This window comes from Rana temporaria, chromosome 1 (assembly GCF_905171775.1).
Source record: "Rana temporaria chromosome 1, aRanTem1.1, whole genome shotgun sequence".
NCBI classification, from domain to species: domain Eukaryota; kingdom Metazoa; phylum Chordata; class Amphibia; order Anura; family Ranidae; genus Rana; species Rana temporaria.
In genome coordinates, this window is record NC_053489.1 from 455,386,297 (window position 1) to 455,410,930 (window position 24,634).

Consider the following 24,634-nt stretch of genomic DNA (forward strand, 5'->3'; position numbering starts at 1 on the left):
AGAGGGTCAGGGGTCCTGCAGCCTCATAGGACAAATCACAAGACTGCTATACACTGCTAATGAGAAAAGGTATTTAGCAGTTTATATTTACTAAAATAATTGCATTTCCGTGTTCTGTTTTCTGTGGGAGACCAGCTATAGTGAATGCATGGTCCTGGGTTTAGTAATACTTTAAGGCAGCCCATTGGAAACAATAGGCTTTCCATGCACAATAACATGATTAGCAGACATGAAAAACAAAAATTTGCCGCAGCATACTATGTGCTATGGTACGTTGCCGTGCATTGCAACATCTTTGTTGCCTTGTTGCCTTAAGGTGCTATTTAAAATAAATGTCATCACAATGTGTTAATGCGTGTAACATGCATTGCGATATCATGCGTATTGCTGCAACACAAAGGGGTTATATTTTTGTTTACATTAGGTTTTGAGAAAAATTACCAGTTTAACTGAATGTATACAGTAGTGCTTAGAAAAGCACTTTTATTACATTCATCAACAACTGTCCAAAAAGAAAGGCTTGTTCTTCCTAGAAATGCTTGGCAATACAATTTTAAATGTGTAATTCACAATTTTATGAACATTTCTTCTAAGAGAAATTTATAGACGTAGGCCCCGTACACACGACCAGTTTCCTCGGCAGAATTCAGCTTCCGACCGAGTTTCTGGCTGAATTCTGCCGAGGAAACTGGTCGTGTGTACACTTTCGGCCGAGGAAGCCGACGAGGAGCTCGACGAGGAAATAGAGAACATGTTCTCTATTTCCTTGTTGTTCTATGGGAGCTCTCGGCCCGCCGAGCTCCTCGGCGGCTTCAGGGCTGAACTGGCCGAGGAACTCGATGTGTTTGGCACGTCGAGTTCCTCGGCCGTGTGTACGAGGCCTGACTCTAGAATCTTAACCCTGAGCCTCAGACCTGGAGCAAGCAGGTAGGATGGTTATCCCCCACTGTCCACACTAGGCTTTCTGGCAGCTCACCCCACACTGTTCACACTAGGCTTTCAGGCAACTTATCCCGCACTGTGCACACTAGGCTTTCTGTGGCTTATTCCCCACTGTGCATAGTAGACTTTTTGTCAGCTTATCCCCACTGTCCACATTAGGCTTTCTGTCAGTTCAAGCCCACTATCCACACTAGGCTTTCTGGCAATTCATCCCCCTCTGTCCACACTAGGCTTTCTGGCAATTCATCCCCCTCTGTCCACACTAGGCTTTTTTGGCAGCTTATTCTCCACTTTCCACAGTAGGCTTTCTGACAGCTCATTCCCCATTATCTACACTAGGCTTTCTGGCAATTCACCCCCCTCTGTCCACACTAGGCTTTCTGGCAATTCATCCCCCTCTGTCCACACTAGGCTTTTTTGGCAGCTTATTCTCCACTTTCCACAGTAGGCTTTATCTTACAGCTCATTCCCCATTATCTATACTAGGCTTTCTGGCAATTCACCCCCATCTGTCCACTCTAGGCGTTCTGGCAGCCTATTCTCCACTTTCCACAGTAGGCTTTCAGGCAGCTCATTCCCTATTGTCTATACTAGGCTTTGTGACAGCTCATCCCCACTGTCCACACTAAGCTTTATGGCAGTTCATCCCCCACTGTCTACACTATACTTTCTGGCAGCTTATCCCACACTGTCCACATTAACCTTTTTGACAGGTTACCCCCTACTGTCCACACTAGGCTGTCATGGCAGCTTATCCCACACTGTCCACACTAGGCTTTCTGGCAGTTCATCCCCCCGCTGTCCACACTAGGCTTTCTGTAGCTTATTGTCTACTGTGCACTTCAACAGTAACTTCACTTTTAGGTCTCTCCTAGATCCGATACCAAATTTAATCTTCTGAGTTTCTATGTGCCTTTATCCTCTGTCAAAAAGAAGCTCTCCCTTGGCCTCGCTATTGCTGCAGCCCAGATTTTTACCGGTGCTTAATTCTGTCCTTTTCTCAATGGGACATGATCAGATAATAATCTCTTTGCTGTCCCCTGTACATGAACAGAACCCACACTTCCATATGTATCTCCCCTGTGCTTTCCCTGTCTCAACTTTTCTTCATCAACTCATGCTCTGTTTTCCTTTTTTATTTTACTTTCCAAGTCTATATTCAGCTCCTGCTTAAAGGAACACTAAAGGTTCGTTTTTTATTAGATCAATTGATTGCTGTAAGCAAGAGCATTTGAATATCACTTACCTCAATTTTCCTTTTGACCTCCAAAATACAGTAATCCAGGTTTGAAAATGCCATTTCCTGTCACTCCTCTTCTTGCTTTCCACCAGCATCTGAGCTGTTTTGCATGGTGGAAAGCAGAATGTGCTCACCCTCTCCCTATGACTACAGCCCTGCATGAAGATGCTCTCTTATCCCTCACAGGCATGGAGGCTAAGCCTAATGGGTAGTGTAGTTCCCATTAGGCCGTGATGTAGCAAGAATGAATGCGCACCGCAAACCAGGAAGTCAGTGAGAATAACGATTCAGGAGTGCTGGAGGTAAATAAAACAGGTATAAAACTAGTTATAATGCAAAACATTACTTTTTACTTTATCAGCTACTGTCAGACTTTAATTTAAGAGGAAAATATTTTTGTCTTTACAACCCCTTTAACTATGTCTCCCTACATCACATGACCGCTGCTCCTTACTCCTCCACTCCTCCACAACCACTTGCAGTGATCAGCTTCTGCTTTGCCTCCTTTATAACCCCACCCATCCATGATCAGTTGCCTTTCTGCTTCCTCTTTTTTCCCCCATTATCTGTAATTAGCTCTGACTCCACCCTCCATGAACAGTTTAGTCATATAATGAGGATAATTTATTAAAGAAGCTGAGTCTTTATTCCAAAAATTATTTGTGGATTCACTTCAGTTGTCCAATCATGTGAAAGCAAATTCTTTTTCACTTTAAACTCCCTCTTCACATGGTTGGATAAAACATACTCTACGCCGATCCTTCACTAGCGAGTGCCGTGGCTGGTGGCTCCCGTGCGCATTCATGGGAGTGAAGTCACGCAACTCCAGCCAGTCAGAGCCGGAGTCCACGGCCCCAGAAGGAAGAGGGGCGAACATTAATGTGGCCTCCAGCGGGGACAGCGTGGGCTTTGTTTGCAGGGAACAAAAATAGTATGCAATGCTTTCACTTTGCAGGGAACAAAAATGGAAGAAAAACCCATCAGGGTCTACTTCCTCTTTAAGCAGTGTTTGGAGTTTGGACGTTTATTTATTTAATTGGCCAGAATTGTAATTTATTCTGGCTATTAAAAAAAAATAAACGCTGACGTGCTAAACGCCCTTAGCATTAAAGAAACACTAAAGTTAAAAAAAAAATTGGGGAAAAATAACAAACATGTTATACTTACCTCCACTGTGCAGCTCGTTTTGCACAGAGTGTCCCCGAACCCGGTCTTCTGGGGTCCCTCAGCGGCTGTCTCGTCTCCTCCTTGCAACAGCTTTCTACCTTCATGCGAGCGAGCTCGCATGGTGGAAAGCTTTTGCGGGCGCGCTCCCGTGATACAGTGGCGGGCATAGCAGCCGACTGTATCACTCGGCCCCGGCGCGCCGCGTCATCGGATGTGATTGACAGCAGCGCCAGACAATGGCTGCGCTGCTATCAATCCGTCCAGCCTAGCCAATCAACGGTCAGCCTGGAAACCAAAGAGGATCACGGGGACGCGCTCGGGACTTTCGAGGGGTGAGGTAAGTAAAACGGGGGTTCGGGGGGGGGGGGGGGGCGGTACCGTTGGATGTTTTTTCACCTTAATGCATAGGATGCATTAAGGTAAAAAAACATTTACCTTTACAACCCCTTTAAGGCACGTTTAATAGCATTTACACACATTTTACAGCATTTAGCATTTTTTGTGGTCAAAATTCGCTCTCCCGAACACGATTTTAGGGTGTTCAGAAAACATCCTCTAAACTCCCCTGCTACTAAACTGCCAAAAATTTCCATGTGTGCATGGACACACTGTATAACATTGGGAGAGTTTAAGCGCAAAAAATAAATAAAAAATTCTCTAATTAATCACACGTACTACTACCTCTGTTAATTAATATGCAGATATACAGTATAGCTCTGCACCCTCTGTGCTTCTAGGTATTGAAGTTCTTGCATATGTTCTGTGGCCGTAAGTACACCTTTGCATCTGTTTACAGCTAAGAAAACAAACAGAACATGAACTAGTAGCAAGTAGCAAGAGATTAATGAATCCCCTAAAACATTTTATTCTGTGGTTTCCGGAATATTCACTTCTGTAAATGCATTGCCATGCGTATGTGTAGATTTAGTTAAATTCTATCATTGCCTAAAAAGAGCTGCAACAGTTGAATATAATCGTAGAATAGGCCCCCTTCACACCTGAACATTTTGTTACAGGATTTCCATAGCACAACGACGTTCAGATGAAGAATCAAATTTTCCTTATTGTGTAGTACAGGACACAGGCTCCTTTAATCATAGACACTGGGGTTATCGTGTTGTAACGTTTTGTAAGTATTGTTGCTGTGTGCACCGGACTCTGCATCAGAAGCTCACCCTTGGTACAGCAGTACAGGGAGGTTCAGTATACCTATCTAGTAAAGCTCTGTCCCTGAAGACCCCCCCCCCCATCTATGAAGGAGGGGGTATGCCCTTCTGAAGTGGGGGAACTGAGTTAATATCTCCCCTCCCTTGGGGAGGAATGCCTAGAGTCGTGGAGCAGTGAGTCTAGGGCTAAAGGGTCCACAGACTCACTGCTCAATGAGGGTCCCCCCATACTTGGGCCATGCCTGGATCCTGGGCTTCTGGGTTGGTGTACAAAGGGGTGGATGGTGTGAATCCCTAGACCAGGAGAAATATGTATTTTTTCCCATCTACTGGAACATTTTGTTACAGTAACCATGTGTCTTCTTAACACATGGAGAGGCTAGGGCAGTCTGTAGGTTGCACTGTGTACTGGGTCCTACCCCTAGAGATCGCTCCGTGTTTTCCTTTAGCTGCAGTAGCAATTCTGGGCACATGCTTACAGAATGATATTCAGGACACATTCTCTTCTCCACTTCTGGGCTTTGGGCTCTGGACCCAGTGCAAGCCTTCATCGGATTAAGTAGTAGACTTCAATTGTGAGACACACATGACATTTTTCTTACACACTCTTCAACTCTGCAGCATAGGTCGTGAGTACCCTTCCGGGGATCCCTTCACCTACATGGATCATGTGAAGCACAAATGCATTGGCAATAGGGGGCATGGGAACACACAATGTGCAGAGGGCAATGAAAGAATGACTCAGGGTTCCTCAGGTACCTTGGCTTCATGCACTTTGGACCTTAGTCTCCACTCCTCAGAATCCTTTCCTAACCCTTCAGGTACTCCCCATCCCATCTTTTTTAACTAGAGAGGAATTTTCAACTTCCACTGTGGAGGTGAGGGGGAAGATGTCCCCTACTAAATCTCTTTCAGACTCTGCCATAATGGAAATGTTGCTCATGCCTGAGCTATCCCACCAAAAAGCTTTTACTTCCATCTCCTTGATCGATTGGGACAGCTTGTGTGGCACCCCCCTTAGTGACAATGCGACTTCCAGCACAATTCTATCTACCCGACTACCTCTTTTTTCATCTCCACGCTTCTCTCTTTTGTGGTGTGCATCCTGGCAGGTCTTGTTTGATCACATTTGGGGCTGAAAATACCGAAACCACTCCTATGCCTGAGCAACAGGATGGATATCATTGATGGTTTCTTAAAGATGATGTGCAGTATATGTGGCTCATCTGTATTAATATAAGTGCTGTGTTCTAGGTAAGTTCACACCCCTGAAGAAAGAAAGACATTTCTGAAACGCAGCGGGCTGTTCAGCCGTGGTGCTAGCCATGACGGTAGTCTGTGGAACACGCAGAACTGTTTGCACTCGTGTATTTTGTATCTTGTTGACCTAAATGTACACTGGCCTTTAATTGTTTTTAATGATTTTTCTAATAATATTTGTATTGAACTTTTAATACTCCTTTGATGTACTATATCTCTATATGATTTAACTATTGTTAAAAGCCCTTAAAGTCCCACTAGGGGATTTCTTCCTTTTATCTCTTCTATATAACTGACAATGGTTTGACTTTTGCGGTCTGGCCACATGAATGGCACATGACCTTAAGAGGTTCCTCACAGATCTCTCAGTCCTGCAAAAGTTGGTGCTCCAGCTAGAAGAGCAGACTCCTATCTAGCAAGAACAAAGTGAAAGATCCCATAGCAAAGTCTGTCAATCTTGGATTTTAGAAGAGCTCCTTTTGTCCCTTTTATTACTCAACTGCCAAGACTATTGACCCTTCAATCTCATATTTTGAGGTTTTCCCAGTTCAGGGGACTTGGTTATTGAGGGAGTCCAGCCTTCCTATCAACATACTGGTGCTAACGTTGATTTGTCTGTCACTTCAGTGGTGCTTCAGGAAAAACCGACAAGGGTACAGTCAGACAACACCATGGCTTACATCAGTATCAGGATGGTACGAAAAGTTGCACTGCCTACAAGGATGCAGACATGATTGTATCCTGGGCCGAAAGGCACATTACGGTTTTCTGCTGTTCACATTACTGGAATAGAGAATTGACAGACAGACCTTTTCAGTTGTTAGTGCCTGGATCTGGTAATGATCTCTTCACCCTTATCTGGAGTGTTACCTGGAGTTTGTTTTTTATCAGTTAGTCAATTCCATCTAAATTTGCATCTAACAATACCCTCTCCCCAGATTGACAATACTGCTGTCCGAAGGTGTTTGGCCTCATACACACGGACGGACTGTCCGCTGAAATCGGTCCGCCGGACCGTTTTCAGCGGACATGTCCGCCCGGAGATTTCTGTCTGATGGTTGTACACACCATCAGACAGAAATCCGCGCGTACACGATACGCAGTGACGTGGCCGCGCCGTCGCCGCAACGATTACGCGGCGATGTGCGCGGCCCTGGAAGGTCAATGCTTCCATGCATGCGTCGAATCACTTTGACGCATGCGAGGGATGGCGGCCGAGCGGACATGTCCGGTGAGTCTGTACAGACGACCGAACATATCCGACGGACAGGCTTCCAGCGGACATGTTTCTTAGCATGCTAAGAAACATTTGTCCGCTGGAAAACGGTCGGCTGGACAAATGTCCGCTGGAAACCTGTCCGGTCGGCCGTACACACGACCGAACATGTCTGCTGAAACTGGTCCGCGGACCAGTTTCAGCAGACATGTTCGGTCGTGTGTACAAGGCCTCACTGTTGTTCCTCTATCCAAAATGGAAACACCCTAGCTGACCATAGATAACTTGTTTTAAAAAGTTAAGGTATTTCTCCATCCAAACAAGCAAGGTGAATGGAGGAATCCTCTACACTGGGACATTGTATTTTGAAAATGAGACTCTGCTGAATACACTGATTAGCATCTGTGATGATTGACTGCAGCTGCTGATGAAGAAATTTTTTCCAACACTCTTGTTTGAGACTCTGTTGAACAGGGGCAGCCACACATGGATTGAGCTGCGATCTATGGCAAGCTTTAGACAGTTAGTGTGTTGCTGGCTGGATCATCAGGTAAAGATAAAGTAAAAGAAGCCTAAAAAAAGAAAAATTAATGCCGCCACCACTTTTAATTATTGGTAAGCTGCAATGTATATTTTTTTGTTTTTGGGTTTAATATCACTTTAGACAAACTTATTTCATAAGGGGTGCAATGTGCAGTAATCTATAGCAACCAACCACAACTGACAGGACTACATTAAACTGAGAAATGATGAAGTACAAGGGTTTTCTATACTTTGCATATGGCCATTGCAGGGTCCACATGTGTTATGAGATCCATTTTACAGTGTATGTAGGGTCACATGGTAGTTTCAGAAATACAGTGCTGTGAAAAAGTATTTGCCCCTTTCTTTTATGTGCATATTTCTCACACTTAAATGATTCACACCATCAAACTAATTTTAATATTACACAAAGATAAGTAAATCCAAATTATGAATTATTATTGTATTTATTAAGGGAACAAATCTGTTCAAAACTGCCTGGCCCAATGTGAAAAAGTAATTGCCCCCTCCCATGCTGAATCATGAATGAACTGTGATTAACCACTTTTTTTTTTTGGAGAGCTGAGTTAAATTTTACTTGCCACCCCCAGGCCTGATTACTGTCAGACCTGTTAAATCAAGAAATCATCTAAATAGAAGGTGTCTGACAAAGTGAAGCACGCTAATAGATCACAAAAAGCCACACATCATGCCACAATATAAACAAAAATCAAGTATAAATCAGAAACAAAGTAATTTACATTTATCAGTCTAGGAAGGGTTCCAAAGCCATTTCTAAGACTTTGGAACTCCAGTGAACCACGGAAAGAGCCATTATCCACAAATGGAGATAACTTGGAACAGTGGTGAACCCTCCCAGGAGTGGCCAGCCTACAAAAATTATTCCTGGAGCATGACAACGACTCATCCAGGAGGTCATAAATAAACCCAGAACAACATCTAAAGAACTGCAGGCCTCACTTGCCTCAGTGTTGACCAGTGTTCATTATTCAACAATAAGAAAGAGACTGTGAAAAATGAATGGCATCCATGGGAGAGTTCCAAGGCCAAAGCCACTGCTGACCAAAAAGAACACAAAGGTACATCTCACTCATTTACCAAAAATCTTGATTATCCCCAAGACTTTTAGTAGAAGATATTCTGTGGATTGATGAGACAAAAATGTTACTGTTGGAAGGTGTGCGTCCCGTTACATCAGGAATAAAACTAATACAGCATTTTATAACAAGAACATCATACCAATAGTTGGACATGGTGGTGGTAGCGTGATGGTCTGGGGCTGCTTTGCAGTTTCAGGACCTGGATAACTTACCATAATTGATGGAACCATGAATTCTGAGCTCTACCAGAAAATCCTAAAGGAGAATGTCAGGACATTAGCTCATGACCTCAAGCTCAAGTGCACTTGGGTATGCAACAGGACAATGATCTGAAACACAACAGCAAGTCCACCTCCAAATGGTTCAAACGAAGCAAAATGTAGGTTTTAGCGTGGTCTAGTCAAAACCCGGACTTAAATCCAATTGAGATGCTGTAACCTAAGGCCTCGTACACACGATCAGTCCATCCAATGAGATTGGTCCGAAGGACCGTTGTCATCAATTAACCAATGAAGCTGACTGATGGTCCGTCGCGCCTACACACCATCGGTTAATTAACCGATCGTGTTACAACGCAGGGACGTAAAACACAACGACGTGCTGAAAAAAACGAAGTTCAATGCTTCCAAGCATGCGTCGACTTGATTCTGAGCATGCAGGGGTTTTTAACCGATGCTTTTGCATACTAACGATCGGTTTCGACCTATCGGTTAGGCGTCCATCGTTTTTTTTTTTAAAGCAAGTTCCTATTTTTTTGACGGAAGGTTAACTAACCGATGGGGCCCACGCAAGATCGGTTTGGACCGATGAAAACGGTCCATCAGACCATTCTCATCGGAATGGACCGATCGTGTGTACGCGGCCTTAGACTGGCCGTTTATGCTGGAAAGCCCTCCAATGTGGCCGAATTAAAAAAATTCTGCAAAGAAGAGTGGGCCAAAAATTGCTCCACAGCAATTTGAAAGACTCACTGCCAGTTATCGCAAATGCTTGATTGCAGTCATTTAACTGTGACAAAAATGCAAAAAAAAAATAAAATCAGAAAGGGGGTAAATACTTTTTCATACAACTGTACATATTGATTGACTTGACAGGCTGTAGAATTGGGAAAGGCTTCCATGTCTGAAAAAATAAGGGTTCGTTCACACTACAAAGGGTATGTTGAGCGCAGGTTAAAAGACATGTATTGACATGCTGTGTTACATTGCATTTTAACATGTGATGCCTTTTGCTGTTTTATTGTTTTCATTTTTATTTCAGTAAGCTATATTTTTTAAGGAAGCTTCAACACATCGTTTTCACTTTTGTTTTTATGTTCATTGTGGTGCGTTTACATACGCTGCACTAAAAAAAAGAAGGGCCTGATTTTATTTTCAACCCAGGGCAGCACTCATCAGCTAAATGTAGCAGTTTGAACTGTTCCTATTGATGACATATGCCAATGCATCCAGTGTGTATGGCTCCATAAATACACATCATGTACAATATATAGTGTGTTTTTTTTTTATTATTTTAGTTATCTTTGTTGTTATTTGTGACCATGTTTCTTCTCAGCACGGAAAAACATGCATGTTGAGGATATATACTTGACTCTTTAAATTATAATTTTACATGAACTTCTATTAATATGATACATTTATACATTAATAACATATGCTAGCAATGCACAATTTGTTTTAAATGATAAAAAAAAAAATAGAAGTTGAGATTTTATTGATTAATATTTTTACCTTAAAGTGTGGCTTTACCTTCAAGATGTAAACAATTGTCTCAATCACCTAGTTGGAACAAGGCTATACTTATTAATTAGTTACTTTCCAAATTGACAGTTTGAGTGGTGGATGTTCTGTAGCAGAATGGGGTAATAGCTATTGAAAATAATGCCAAACAATACAGTTCTCATGGGTGGTTCATATTGGTTTACAGTTAATTACAAGGCAGGGACACAAGCAGAATACACTACAAGTGCAAATTTGATTCTGCTTGTATCCTATGAGTACTGAGATTTGTACTTACTGCTTTGCTACTTGCACCATTTTTTAACAAAGCCTAGTTTTCAATGCCTAAGGTACTCCATGCAAATCATAGGCATGCGCACAGGGTGTGCCAGGTGTGTCCAGGCACACCCTAATCACCCAATGCAGCACATATTCCACTGGTGAATTGCCGGTTGGCGGTCCTCTATTGGGATGAGAGTGTGGGAGGTCTGTCACTAGGAGTGGAGCTTAGCCTGTATCGATAGTCACCTGGGTTAAATCTATGGATGTACATGTGTGTGTGTGTATATATATATATATATATATATATATATGGGGACACACAAGAAAGAGGTACCACGGACCGCCTAGGCTCTGAAGAAAGGGGCGTGACCCAGAAACGCATGAGCCATCCAGCAGTTTGGGGTACCGTCCGATCCTCTTGTCGTCAGTTCCTGCTTGCAGGTGTCAAGTGATCCAGCTTGACTATCTGAAAAGCCTTTACCTAAAGCTTGTTTGCTTTTATTTGATTCTTAATTAAACTTTTATAGTTGATAGTGCACTAGATCGGTGCGCCCTCCTTTTCTTTTTCGTTTTAGCTATATGAACACCCATTGTTCTGTGGAGGGCTGCAAGACTCTAGACCTTGCCTCAAACCAAAGACTGGACTACACCACCCGTGTCTGGCAAAACACTGGAGTGTAGGAGAATTTGTTTTGTTCTGCACAGATTCCACTTACTGCTCTTGCTCCCCCTCCCCCTAGATCGCTTCCCTCCTTTCCCGCCAGAGGGGAGGGATGTTTGAGGATGAGTGGGAGAAGGGGCAAGTAAATTATGTAATTTACAGGCCTCTTTACCTTCTGAATGAACACATGGGGGTTATTTACTAAAGGCAAATCCACTTTGCACTACAAGTGCACTTGGAAGTGCAGTTGCTGTAGATCTGAAGGTATCATGCAAGGAAAATTAAAAACAGCATTTTTTGCTTGCACATGATTGGATGATAAAATTAGCAGAGCTTCCCCTCATTTCAGAGCTATCCCTCAGATCTACAGCGACTGCACTTTCAAGTGCAGAGTGGATTTGCCTTAGTAATTCAACCCTAGTGAGTTGCCTTGTAGTGTGTATGTGTGTTTGAGCTTTGGGGTGCACGCCCTAATGAAATAGGTTGCGCACACCTATGATACAAATACTGTATAATCAGGTGAAGGAAAGAAAATAATATCAAGGATGGTTGAATAGAAGGAGGATATAGTAAATAAAATATTGCCTACCTTTGAAGTCTATAGTTAAAACCTGTGAAGAAAGAAACAAATATGTTTATTACATTTATCATAAAACTAATAATACTGTCCAAAGCATACCTCCTGCACCCTTTTGTATTTAATATTCTGTTTGATTGGTCTTAAGCAACAGTGCCATCTGTTTGGCTCTAAGGAAATGTTGTCATTATAAAGAATGGGGATGTGTTATTTTGTAAATAATAATTAGAATCAGAAGTGAAGCTGATGCTGGAACCAGTGTAGGGAAAGTGCTAGGTGATATTGTACGTTGCAAATTATTTCACCAAACTATTTCACCAAATAATGGAATTGCCTTTGATCGATTATACCAATCTGAAACCAAATCCTCAGTATGTTAGATAGAGAATATGGGCTTGGTTGTGTATGTAAAGTCTATCACCAAAAAAGCAAAGTGACTATAACTTTGACATCTGGATCTATTGTATATGAAGCGTTTGCTACACAAGTAGTGTATTTTTGCTAACTACCATAAAATAGTTAAAAAAATAATAAGATATGGCACCAAAATATCTTTCAGGGCATGGGTATGAACAGGGCCGGATCTAGCCTAATCTGATATGGGGACGCAGTATAAAAGTCAGGGAGCATAATGGCACAGTGTGACAGAGATGAAGGGAACCAGTATTTCCTGTTCATTTCTGTATTACAAGTCACAACCTGTAAATACTGTCTGACAGGTAGTACAGTGGTAGTGCAGGAATGTACAGGGAATACCAGTATGCATTAGGCTGTCATTAGATTAAGTTGATCAAACATCCTTACATCAATTGTCCCTATCAGAGTGCCTTGTATCAACTGCTGGATCAGAGTATCTCCTTACATCAGCCATCCACATCAGAGTGCCCCTTTACCTCAACTTTTCCCATTAGAGCCACCGTTACATTATTTATCCCCATCAGAGTCACCCTTGCATCAGATGTCCCTATGAGAGTGCTCCTTACATCAACTGTACCCATAAGAGTCTTCTTTACATCAATTGTGCTCATCAGAGTGCCTCAGTGGATGCCCTCTTTAAAACCTAGGGGGGCACAGCCCACCCTAGCACCCTCCTAGATCTGGGTCTAGATATGAAGCACATTGGGATGACTAGCATGTCTTGCTGCTTTTGCCTTGGGTAATTCATGAAGAAGCTCAAAGTTTTGCGTGCAATATTAACGTGTTAACTATTATAAAGAATTTATGACTAATACATCTTATTAAATATATGATTACTGTATATTCAAAGGTGTTTTTTGTTGTGTTTTATGTAAACCTTATCAATCATCATTTTAGTAAAATAGGTAGCAGTTACAAAGCTTGCTTACACTAATATAACATTTTAATACTTCTACTTTTTTCTATTTTGACAGGCAAAATTTCGTTCTGATGGGGGACGTAGGCACAAGACGCTCCAGTCTCGTTTCTAGGTTGCCGATATTTAGACGAAACACAATCCGGAAACAGGACTCTCTGCCTTCTTCACCTTCCTCCAATAATACTGGTGGCCTACACACTTCCTCCCCTTCAAGTACAAATTCCAGCTCAGGTAGCACTGGGAAACGAAGAAGCATATTTCGCACACCATCTTTAAGCTTTCATCACAGAAAAGAAAATGACCATAAATATGAGTCTAGCCAAGTACCGGTAACACCGATTTCTCAGAGCACCCAAAGCACTTTGCAGAGCCTTGAATTGGAAGAGCAGTCCAAAATAAAGGCAAGAACCTCCACAAGCATCCCTAGTTCATGTAGAAAAAATTACTAGATCAGTAACGGAAGACTTTGAAAGAGAAAGGAACATTCAGGTAATAAGAATGTGTTCACAAACTGTTTAGGTAGAAATGAGGAAGATGACTCTGGATTTGTAGATGATCATCAGAAAAAAACTGCGAAACATTCCTCAAGAAGGCTTCTCCCTAGATCATTTTCTTCCCATTACAGGTTTTCCAAGCGTGGGTCTCAATGTCAAACTCCACCACCAGCACAAAATGCAGACTGCCCCACAGAAGCTCCTACCCATCCAGAAACAGACTCTATATTTGCTAAACCAGTACTACATAGTGCCACAGAGGTAAATGAATATACAGAGATTTCCTTGTCTCCTCTTATATCAGCTGAACACACAACCGCTCCACAGACACCGTCTGACTTTATATTTATGGATGACTCTGCTTCTGAAGCTGATTCCCTGCCAATCAGTGGAAATAAAATACCCGAAAGACAGCAAATGTGCAATCCTGTTTCTACCTCACAAACCTCTGCCAATCCAGCATCTGTTCCTACTGAAATTAATAAGGAACTGCATGTAGTAGAAGAAATGTCTGAATGTGATGGTTTGGTCCTTACGAAACAGAAAGCTGATACAGAATGTTAAAAGATCTAGGTTACAGTATATGCCGTGCATCTTCTAAAGAACTAATACCATGTCTGAACTGTCTACAAGTCATAATATTAATCTTGAAAATGGTACCGAGCAAAAACACAGAGATAAACCAGTGTTTCAAAATAAAGATTACTTTAGTTTGCCAAAGAAATTTGAGCCAGCAGTATCTCAATGTGAAGTGATGCCAACTCCATGCAGTCATCAAGTTGTGCCAGCAACACAAGTTTCATCTGAGGCACAGTGTTCACAGATGCACAATGGCCGTGCAAGAGGTATTTATATATCTTTTTGTATATATTTGACTGTATTTATAGGAAATAGAAGATTAGCAAATACTGTATATCTTCATGTATAATATTTTTTGTTCCTTAATATTATGTAGGAACTAAGGTTTTATAGATTAGTAATATTCTTGGGTATCACAGACAAAGAACATTACTTAGATATTCAGTTCATCCAAATTTGGTGCTCTAGACCAGTGATCATCAACCCTGTCCTCAGGGCCCACTAACAGGCCAGGTTTTATGTATTACCTTGGGGAGATGCAGACTAGAATACTGCAAGCAGCAAATTATATCACCTGTGATGTATTTTAGTTATAATGCAAACCTGGTTTGTTAGTGGGCCCTAAGGACAGGGTTGATGACCACTGATAAAATGGGGGAAACTCTGGTATTTTACTAGCATAAAAAATGTATCCACACACATTCAGTTACCTCTTTTTCCATACAACTTGTGTTTACTTACATTTACAGTGTAGTGCCTTCTTTAACTCAAATGTATTGCACATCACCCTCCTTAAGAACCCTAGGAACTGCAAAACACTATAATCAGCTGCTAATAGCTATTGTTTCTGGCTGGAGAAGGAAGGGGTGCTTAGCAAATCAGAACTAGCAGTAGTAGCTTCACTCACCCACATGCAGTAATATCTCCTTTACCCATGTCTGATCTGCAGATAGGTCTCCCTCTCTATTAGCTGGCTTTACATCACTGCCTTTCTAATTTCTCATCTGCAGCAAAAACAGTAGGTTTGTAGAACTAATAGAAATGCAGTAAGAAAAGAGACCAGCAAATAGAAACCATACGACTAAGTCAGAGTTGACAAAGGTGCAAATCAACAGCCATTGACACCTTCCCTGCAGCCCAATAAAGATGTCTTTAGCCCACGAAAGGTACAGAAAATATCCATTAAGTATCCATTCTTAGAGATCAAACACCTTGTTATTAAAAGCAGTGATAATGGCTAGACTTGGTAAAATTCACAGAAAGTCCACAGCTAATCTAATTAACCACTATTTACAACTGTGGCAAGTACAATGGTATCTCTGGAAGCCTTGAAGAGGTTTCATCAAGACTAGTATATTGTAGTTTCTGAATTTCTGCTATTACATGCAAATGGTAGGGTCAGAATTTGACATGCATAGTACAAATCCATCTATCATGAAATGTTCCTATTTAACAGAATTGATACTACCTGAATGGCATAATTATATGGTAAACATGACATGAAAAAAGGCCAAAATAGAAAACGGGTAGAATGACCTTTATCATCTTCTCAGAAACCATGAATCAGACAGAGACAAAAGTACAGTTAACTCACACTTGTTTAACAATGAAAGTAAATACAACAAACATAGTCAAAACATAGCCAAAGTTCGGTAACCAGAACAGATAGTCAGACAAGCCAGAAAGTCAGGAAGCCAGGAATCAGTGTAGTGGTACAGCAAGCAGGATCTGGAGCCTGAAGGAACGTCAGCCAAGCAAGTCTTTAACGGGAATGCACGAGAAAGTCTCTGTGATGTTGACCAGATGAAGGCAGAGATCATCTGGGCTGGATGGCTTAAGTAAGCAGGACTGACGAGCAGGAAATCATCAACAGGTGAGTCACTGTGGAGAGATAGGAGCTGGCAATTAATCGACAGCTGAGTGGCCAGCTCAGATAAGGAAGGGCTGAGCTTAGCCCTGACACATCTATATTGCCAATACAGATTATAATATAAATGGATCATCAACTGAATAGGTGAATCAACTCAGGGAAAAAAGTCATAATTTCTTAAGCACACCCACATCCCAAGCAAACCTGTCCATGTTCATATTTGGTAATAATCCAAACTTATTACCCTTGGAATGGGGCTGTACCCTCACTGTAGTGGTTAAATGCTAGTTTTTCTCTGGGAAATATTAAACAGCAGCTTTACTTTATCCTTTGTTCACTGCACTCTCAATTTATCCCTCTTCTCTTGGAGGCCCCAGGGTGTTAATGGAGAGGGATATTCCTGCATTGTTTATGAATTCATCGGAATGTGACTGACAGAGAGGCAAAGAGTAGCTGCTCCGGTGGATTAGTCTTGGGGAAAGAAGAAGACCCTATACTTTTCAGATTGAATGTTCTTAGTCTATTTTTTTAGGCTAGGGTTTCTCGCCCAAGGTTCCTCCAGAGATTGCTAGGGGTTCCCAATAAGCAATAAGAGATTTCTGCTTCTCATATAAGTAACCACTGACACCAATGATCTTTTTAGCTATCTTTAAGGGGGCATTCTTCCCAATGAACACAAATGTAAGAAGCATTCTTTCCACGGACTATTACAATAATGTAAGATCAGCTGTAAATAGTTTAATTATTATCAGGGGTTCCCTGAAGTCAAATAGTTATTTCAAGGATTTTTCCATGTTAAAAATGTTGATAAAGGCTGCTTTACTCTTCTGGATGAGTGTTCCTGAGTTATTTGCCCTTAGGATCAAATGCTAGGGAATGTTACATTCACCTTGCAAAAGACAATTTAATTATCAGAAAATAAAATTTTGCACATTTTATAACCCCCTTTGAGTTTTTTCCCCCCAAAAAAGCTTCCTACTGTAGCTGCCTGCTCAAAAACCTCTCTGGAATGCACCATTGAGTTGTACATGCACAGCTACAGTATGTGTCCTTTTTTGGCATGTCTAGTTAGTGGGATGAATCAATTAATGTGTACATTTATGAAAGTTACGTCATTCCAAGCAAGTCAGTCAAGATGGTCAAATATTTTGGATAGAGTAAGGGAGGATTATAACCCTTGTAAGGTTTATTTCTGCCCTCCTTGTACCATTGGGGAGATTTTTCTTCACTTCCTGTTCTATAGCCAAAACAGAAAGTGAGAGGAAATACCTGCAAATTAAGGGAATCCCTTTGGGTCCCACAGGTCACCACAACTAGTGTCCCCATCAGGATATTTCCCTTCTACTACTTTTTTGGGGAAAACCCAAAACTTGGGTGTCAGGGATGTCCAACACAGGCATCCAACACAGGTTTAAACAGATCAGTGGGCTGCACTTAAGGAAACAGGCACACAAGGTAGGTGAGAAATATATATATATATTAAAGATAAAGGCACACGTGCAAACCAAAGAACAACAAACCCCAAAGCATACAAGAAAACACAGCAACCCTCAAAACACCTAATCTGACTAACTAATATATACAAAAACAAGAGCAAATATACATAATCAAAGCAGGGATGAGAGACAAGGGGGAACAGGCAGCCAGATGGAGGGAGCAGTGGCAAGGGGAAGCTGGAATCAGGGGACGAGACTCAGGGACTGGGTACAAGGTAGAGGAAACAGAGTCCAGGACAGGGCAGGAAGCGGATCAGGAACATATTCAGGCAACAGATCAGGTCAGGCAGGAACAAGGCTAGCAGAGAGGAGACTAAAGCCCTGAACCTCAGTGAGGGGCAGGCTTATATACTTCCAGCAGCTCACATAAAGTGCAGCTTGATTAATGAAGAGTCCATCTACTGGGAGACACCCGCTGGTGGCCACCAGAATTGCACCCTTTGTTGCTGGATGTAATAGTGCCACCAGCAGGTGACCGAAGCTACAACACGGATCATGACATTGGGATTTTCTTTTACTTTCACTTTTATTAATAATGGAAAGCAGGACAAACAAAGAGGGTGACTCTCCCTAATGGGGGCACAGACAGCGATAAAAACTGACAGGTATTCTAAACCCTCTCCACTCTATCCAAAACATAGGTATACTTTACGTTCTGCTCTAAGCACCATCCATTTAGAGTTTTCAGGACTGTCCTGCTAAAGGACAGGTTGATCTATGTTGGCATTTTTGCTATAAATACATTACATTTCTAAAATTGAATTGCCAGTTTATGCAAATATATTTTTTATCTATTAATTTTGTAATATTTGTTTTCACTTTTCCAGTTGGTAGCATGCTTGTTGTATTTAAATGGTGTAGAATGTAGATGATTATAGAAAATATAATACGTTTATGCCAGGTAGCTTGGAATTGCTTCACTTTTAGCTCCTAATAAAAATTGAACATGTACAAGCTTTGGTCTACTTTTATCTGAAGTTAGTTAAAAATGAAATACATGACAGACTTGCTTTCTTCTAAGTGATAAATCCTTTATGTAAATGAGGAATACACAGGGCTACTAAAATATACATGGAACAGACGGCTCAAAGTTCTGTCCTTCCCAAACTATTATGTCTGAGCATCTTCACAGCTCTTTCAACTTGAGCAGAAGTATCCATGTTAATTAGATTTTTGCATTCATATTACCGTACTTGCTAATGAATCTACCCTGTGGCAAGCTAAAAATTGTCATAAACCCCAGCATTGCCTCCAATTAAAATATCAAACATGTTTTCAGCCTTAATTAGACAGAAACCTGGTGAATTAATTGATATTCAGTTTAGGAGATGATATACCAAGACAGTTAACGGATGTCTTTTAGGGTGATTAATGGCATCACATGTCAAAAATGTTTTGTAAATTTACCAAACAAGATGATAGATTCAATTAATAACCTTTAGGCAAGTTTGACTTTGGTTAGGCCAGGTGTTTACTTCTGTCTGGCAAGATTTACTTTTTCTGTTGGTTACTATTTTCACAGGGACAATTCCAGATTTTACAGTTTTCAGACAAACAGGGCTAAAGGGGAAATCTTGCAATGGGGACACCTGTTCTGGGGAAAACTGTCTACATTGGGATCTCCACAAATTTTGGAGAGATGACCTCTCACTTCCTGTTGAATCTCCATGTATGACAAAAAATGAGGAGAACACTTCCCCATGTAACACAGATGGCAAAAAAAGTTGACATTATACATCACGTGACCAGAAAACTTTTATGCAGCATACTAGATAGATGGAGCCAGACGTTCGACACAAGAATACACTGTAGCTCATATGGATTGGTATTAAGTACTGAACAGCAAAATGTTAAAGCAGCCTTATTGTACAAATAACACGTTTCTAAATTGTAATTGTGTTATTTTAAAAACCACCATACAGTACTGCAATTATACACTGTAATAAATCCAGATGTGGTTTCTGTTTACTTAATAAGACAATACTCATTTTATTTTCCAGTACATAAACATTTACACTAGTCTATGTGTTTATTGCAGTTAACTATGCCAATAGTTTCAGCCCATATAGAGACGGGCGCTATTCTGAGAGACGTTTGCGTTCATCCTCAGAGGGTACTACAGGAGGCAGCAGAATGGCTTTTAAACCAAAGGAGCAGCATTCTGAAGAGCTGGCACATTTTAGAAAGCAGAGAACTATTTCAACTTCTTCCAAAATGAATAGCATGGTAAGTGAACATATACATTTTCTTCTGCATTATACTATATACAGTAAGTAAATCTACCGATCAGTAATTATCCATTTGAAAACCTTGAGCTTAATGAATATCCAAGTGTGGCTAAAACTTTATGTAAAATATTCATCAGTGTTTGTTTTTGGATGTTTTGTTTTGAAGGAAAAGTAGTCCCCTTTCTTTGAATGAACCATCCCTCAGCCATCTGAGCCATCCCTCATCCATACTGGAAGCCTCACTTACCTTCCAAGAACCTATGTGCACCTTGTACATAATAGGCTGCTTTTAGAAAAAAAAAGGAATGATTGTTTACATATTCTGATATATTCAATGTTAAAGCGGAGTTCCACCCAAAAATGGAACTTCTGCTTTACGGAACCCCCCCCCTTCCGGTGTCACATTTGGAACCTTTGAGGGGGAAGGGGTGCAAATATTTGCACCCACTTCTGGGCATAGACTCCAGTGGGAGTCACGCCATTCTCCGCCCCTGCTGTCTCCTGGGAAACACACTGGTCCCAGGAGAGAGCGGGGACCAATAAGGGCGCGCCACGCTACTCGCACATGCGCAGTAGGGTACCGGGCAGTGAAACCGCAATGCTTGACTTTCTGATTCCCTCTTTGAGCATAGAGGAGGGGGCAGCCGAGAGACAAGCGATTGCTTGGCCTTGGCTGCCGACATCGCGGGCGCGCGCTGGACAGGTAAGTGTCTATTTTTTAAAAGTCAGCAGCTGCAGTATTTGTAGCTGCTGGCTTTAAAAAAAAAATTGGGTGGATCTTTGCTTTAACTGGCAATGGTTGATCTAGGACAGGGATATGCAATTAGCGGACCTAAAGGCAGAGGCATGATGGGATTTGTAGTTTTACAACATCTGGAGGTCCGCTAATTGCATATCCCTGATCTAGGATATAGGGTCCTTTTGGATGTATGCATTCAGCAAAGATCAACCCACCTACTTGGGGCCCAGATGTAATGGGAACCTGTCACCACAATTCGTTTTGTTATGTTAGCATAAAACAAACATTTAAAACCATGCTGTTGGTTCCCATTAGTTCTGCATATTTGGATAATGTCCTGCCTCGTGAGCTAAAACAGAAATTAATAAACTCTTTGCTAAATTGTCTTTTTAAGGCACATTATGAGTTAATTTCATCAGGGATGCCATGATACAATGGGGCTGATAGAGCATAAGGTTAGTTTGGAAAAGCACACCTTCTTATCTCCCTAGCTAGGTCATTAAGGATAGAAGAGTTACATGGCTCTTGAACTCAGCCTGGTGTGAATGCTTTCATAAGAGATCAGACCAAAGCCTTGCGGGAGAAGAGAGTTTTACTTATGGCAGTTGCTTTTAGGTCAGGACATGTTTTGTAAGGATTTGAACTGAAATCTTCTTTTGCCATGTAGAGTCTCACATTAATTGAAAAATGGATTTATGAAACTACCACTGGCAAATTGTGTGTCTGCTGACTTAATATACCAGCTAGGCATCTCTGCTTTGATGTCTAAATGATTGAGGTCAATGGTATTACTAGCGTTATATATGTTTGAGAAAAACAACAATGCTAAATTGCTTAATAAGAGACTTTATGTATCTCTATTTGGGAGATTGTTTATAAAATTCGGAATAATGCAATTTTTTTTTTTAACATGTAACCTCCGTTCTCTGGGTCAAAGTTGTACTTTCTGCAACTATTTTGTCTATCCTTCCCCAGGCAAGGGGTGAAAAGAGACTGAGGCTGACACTTCATCAACTCTATGTCAATGCACATAGAGCAAACCTCCTTGAGGAGTAGTGCAAATTGTTACCCTTATCTGACAGCAGCTTGATTCTAGTTATACAAATCGTGAGTGGGCAAAATTGAGTTACACACTACAATATTACCCCAACAAAAATGTACAAACTGTAAAGTGGCAGCTACACTTAGAAGCCAGCTATATGGCAATGGTAGGTAGTGTTATGAACCCTTTTATGACAATGAATATGTGTTACGGATTGTTAACCACACAATGTGTGTGTGACTGGATGGAAGGCCTACGATGGCTTTTGTGACCTATGTTGATACCCAGCACTGCCTTTTCTTTGTTCCCTGCTGTTTAATTGATCTGCTGCTTCTAGAAGTTAATGCAGTTGTGTGCTAATTAAAACATTAATTCAAGTTAGTTAAAGGATAAGTGCACACTAAAACCCCATACACACGGTAGGACTTTTTGACAACAAACTTAAAAATGAGCAAGTTTTCCAAAAAATCCTACCGTGTACACACCATCGGACAAACTTTTTTGGTTTTTATCAGACAAAAGTTCACTCTGCAAACGGACAAACTTTTCGGCAACAAAAGTCCTACGTGCAAAGTCCTATTGTGTTTACAGAAATCCATCAGACTTTTGTCCGAAGTACAAACACGCATGCCCAGAACCAATGTTAAAATAAACCAACAATAGCAGAAGTTGACCAAAGGGTGGCGGTAAAGAGCAGAAAAGAGCAGAAAAACCACGTGATGTTGGGAAAGTTTTGGGAAAGTTTGCAGAAAAGTCCTGCCGTGTGTATGCTATGGGTGTGCCCGGTCAACTCCCTTCAAACAAAAATCCACGGGAAAAGTTTGTTTGAAGTCCGATAGTGTGTATGATGCTTTACACTAAAATTTCTACATCTACAGATATCCACAATCTAAGACTAACCTATCTATCCATGTAAAGAAGAAATCCGTAAACATACTTTTTTTGAAGCCGATCTGACCCGATCCCACGCTGAGCTGTGGAGGCAGGTGGAGAGGAGGCAGCTGACAACGAAAGCCCCATAGTAACTCAATAGTACAGCCATTTTTGGTTGTGTCCTATCCAGAGCTTCCGCTGCTGCAGACCGAACTGGATCGGCTTCAATAAAAAGGTATGTATACTGATTTCTTCTTTATAGGACTGCATAGGTTAGGCTTATATCGTGGATGTCTGTAGATGTAGCGATTTTAGCGTTAGGATGGACTTATTCTTTAACTTTTACTGACTGTTTCCAAAAACCTTCCTATGCATTACAGTGTCCTTAATATATGAACAAGCAGAGCTCTGTTTTGTAAAATAATGCTTACTTTTGTAGCTGCCCATTCCATTGCCTTCCTCTCTCTGTCCTGCAGAATCCAGAAAGTCAATAGAGGTGACCTAACCCTAAAGTACTGATGCCTAACCACTTTAAGATTGCTTTGTATCCCTTTCCAGACATATACAGATTAACCACTGCTAACTGCATGTCTTCATAGAGCTCCTTTTTTGAGAGGCATGGTTGACATCAGCTGATGTTTCTTTTGAATAGCAATCTTAAATTGTTTGAGTGTCTTTTATCAATCAAAGTAGCTCCAAATCTCACCTCCAAAATCACTGGACTCCATGTGTGCAAACGACTGTCTCCAGTTAGCTTTTGTTGAAATAATTAGTCTATGCATTCACATACTATTTCCTTCAGCACCGTGATTGTTTTATGGGTGTGTTAAAAAAAACATGATTATTTAGATTTTTTTGTGTGTTATCAGCTTAAGCACGCTGTGTTTGTCTGTTGTTGTGACTTAGATGAGGAACAGATCACATATTTTGGCAAATTAGAGCAGAAAACCAGATAATTCTAAGGTTTTCACATACTTTTTCTTGCCACCAGTCCATCAGTTGACAGTTAGACAAATTACCTAACTGCGTTTATCTATAGTGGTGACTTAGATGGGGATCAGATCACATTTTATGGTAAATTCGTGCAAAAAAAATGTTAATTCCAAGGTATTCACATACTTTTTCTTGCCACCAGTCCATCAGTCGACAATTAGACAAATCATCTAACCGTGTTTATCTATTGTAGTGACTTAGATGTGGATCAGATCACATTTTATGGCAAACTACTGCAGAAACCCAGTTAATTCCAAAGAGTTTAGATGCAGCTTGTGTAAATACTAGAATATGATGTGGTATTAGCCTCCTGTTATCCCCTGTACAGCAATGTGGAGACAGGGGGCCAGATTCACAGTAGAAATACGCCGGTGTATCTACTGATACTCCGGCGTATTTTCAAATTTGCCGCGTCGTATCTTTAGTTTGAATTTTCAAACCAAGATACGACAGCTTTAGGCTTCGATCCGACAGGCATACGGCTTCGTACGCCTTCGGATCGTAGGTGTAATACTTTGGTGCCCGCTGGGTGGAGTTTGCGTCGGGAGCCGCGTTGAGTATGCTAATTAGCTATTTACGGCGATCCACGAAGGTACGCGCGTTCGTTGCATTCTCTTACGTCGTCGCTAGTTACGGCTGCTATTTCATGGCTTATATTTAGACTGCCCATGTTAAAGTATGGCCGTCGTTCCCATGTCGAATTTTTTTTTTTTTTGCGTAAGTCGTCCGTGAATAGGAATGGACGTAACGCACGTCGCCGTTCAAAAGATTACGTCGGTGCGACATCATTTCGCGCAAAGCACGGTGGTAAATTTCAAAACGGAGCATGTGCAGTACGTTCGGCGCGGGTACGCGCCTAATTTAAGTGATACACGCCCCATTTGAATTAGGCGGGCTTGCGCCGGACGCATTTTCGCTACGCCGCCGCAAGTTTACAGGCAAGTGCTTTGTGAATCAAGCACTTGTGCTTAAAACTTGCGCCGGTGTAACGTGAATGGGATACGTTAGACCGCCGCAAATGTACCTGAATCTGGCCCAGAGAGTGTAAGGGACTGCACTAGAAACCAATAACGTGTTCTGCATGCGCATTTGACGACAAACACGCTGAGAGG

General features: G+C 41.4%; 1 protein-coding gene across 1 annotated transcript in view; it reads left to right on the top strand.

Moving 5' to 3' along the window:
* CCSER1 (coiled-coil serine rich protein 1) overlaps window positions 1-24,634 on the top strand; it is a 1,156,365-nt gene that overhangs the window by 200,721 nt on the left and 931,010 nt on the right. Inside the window, 5 exon segments of the mRNA XM_040327888.1 lie at window positions 13,264-13,644; window positions 13,646-13,674; window positions 13,677-14,257; window positions 14,259-14,547; window positions 19,686-19,873. Coding sequence (XP_040183822.1) covers window positions 13,280-13,644; window positions 13,646-13,674; window positions 13,677-14,257; window positions 14,259-14,547; window positions 19,686-19,873 — 1,452 coding nt within the window. The 5' untranslated portion in view covers window positions 13,264-13,279.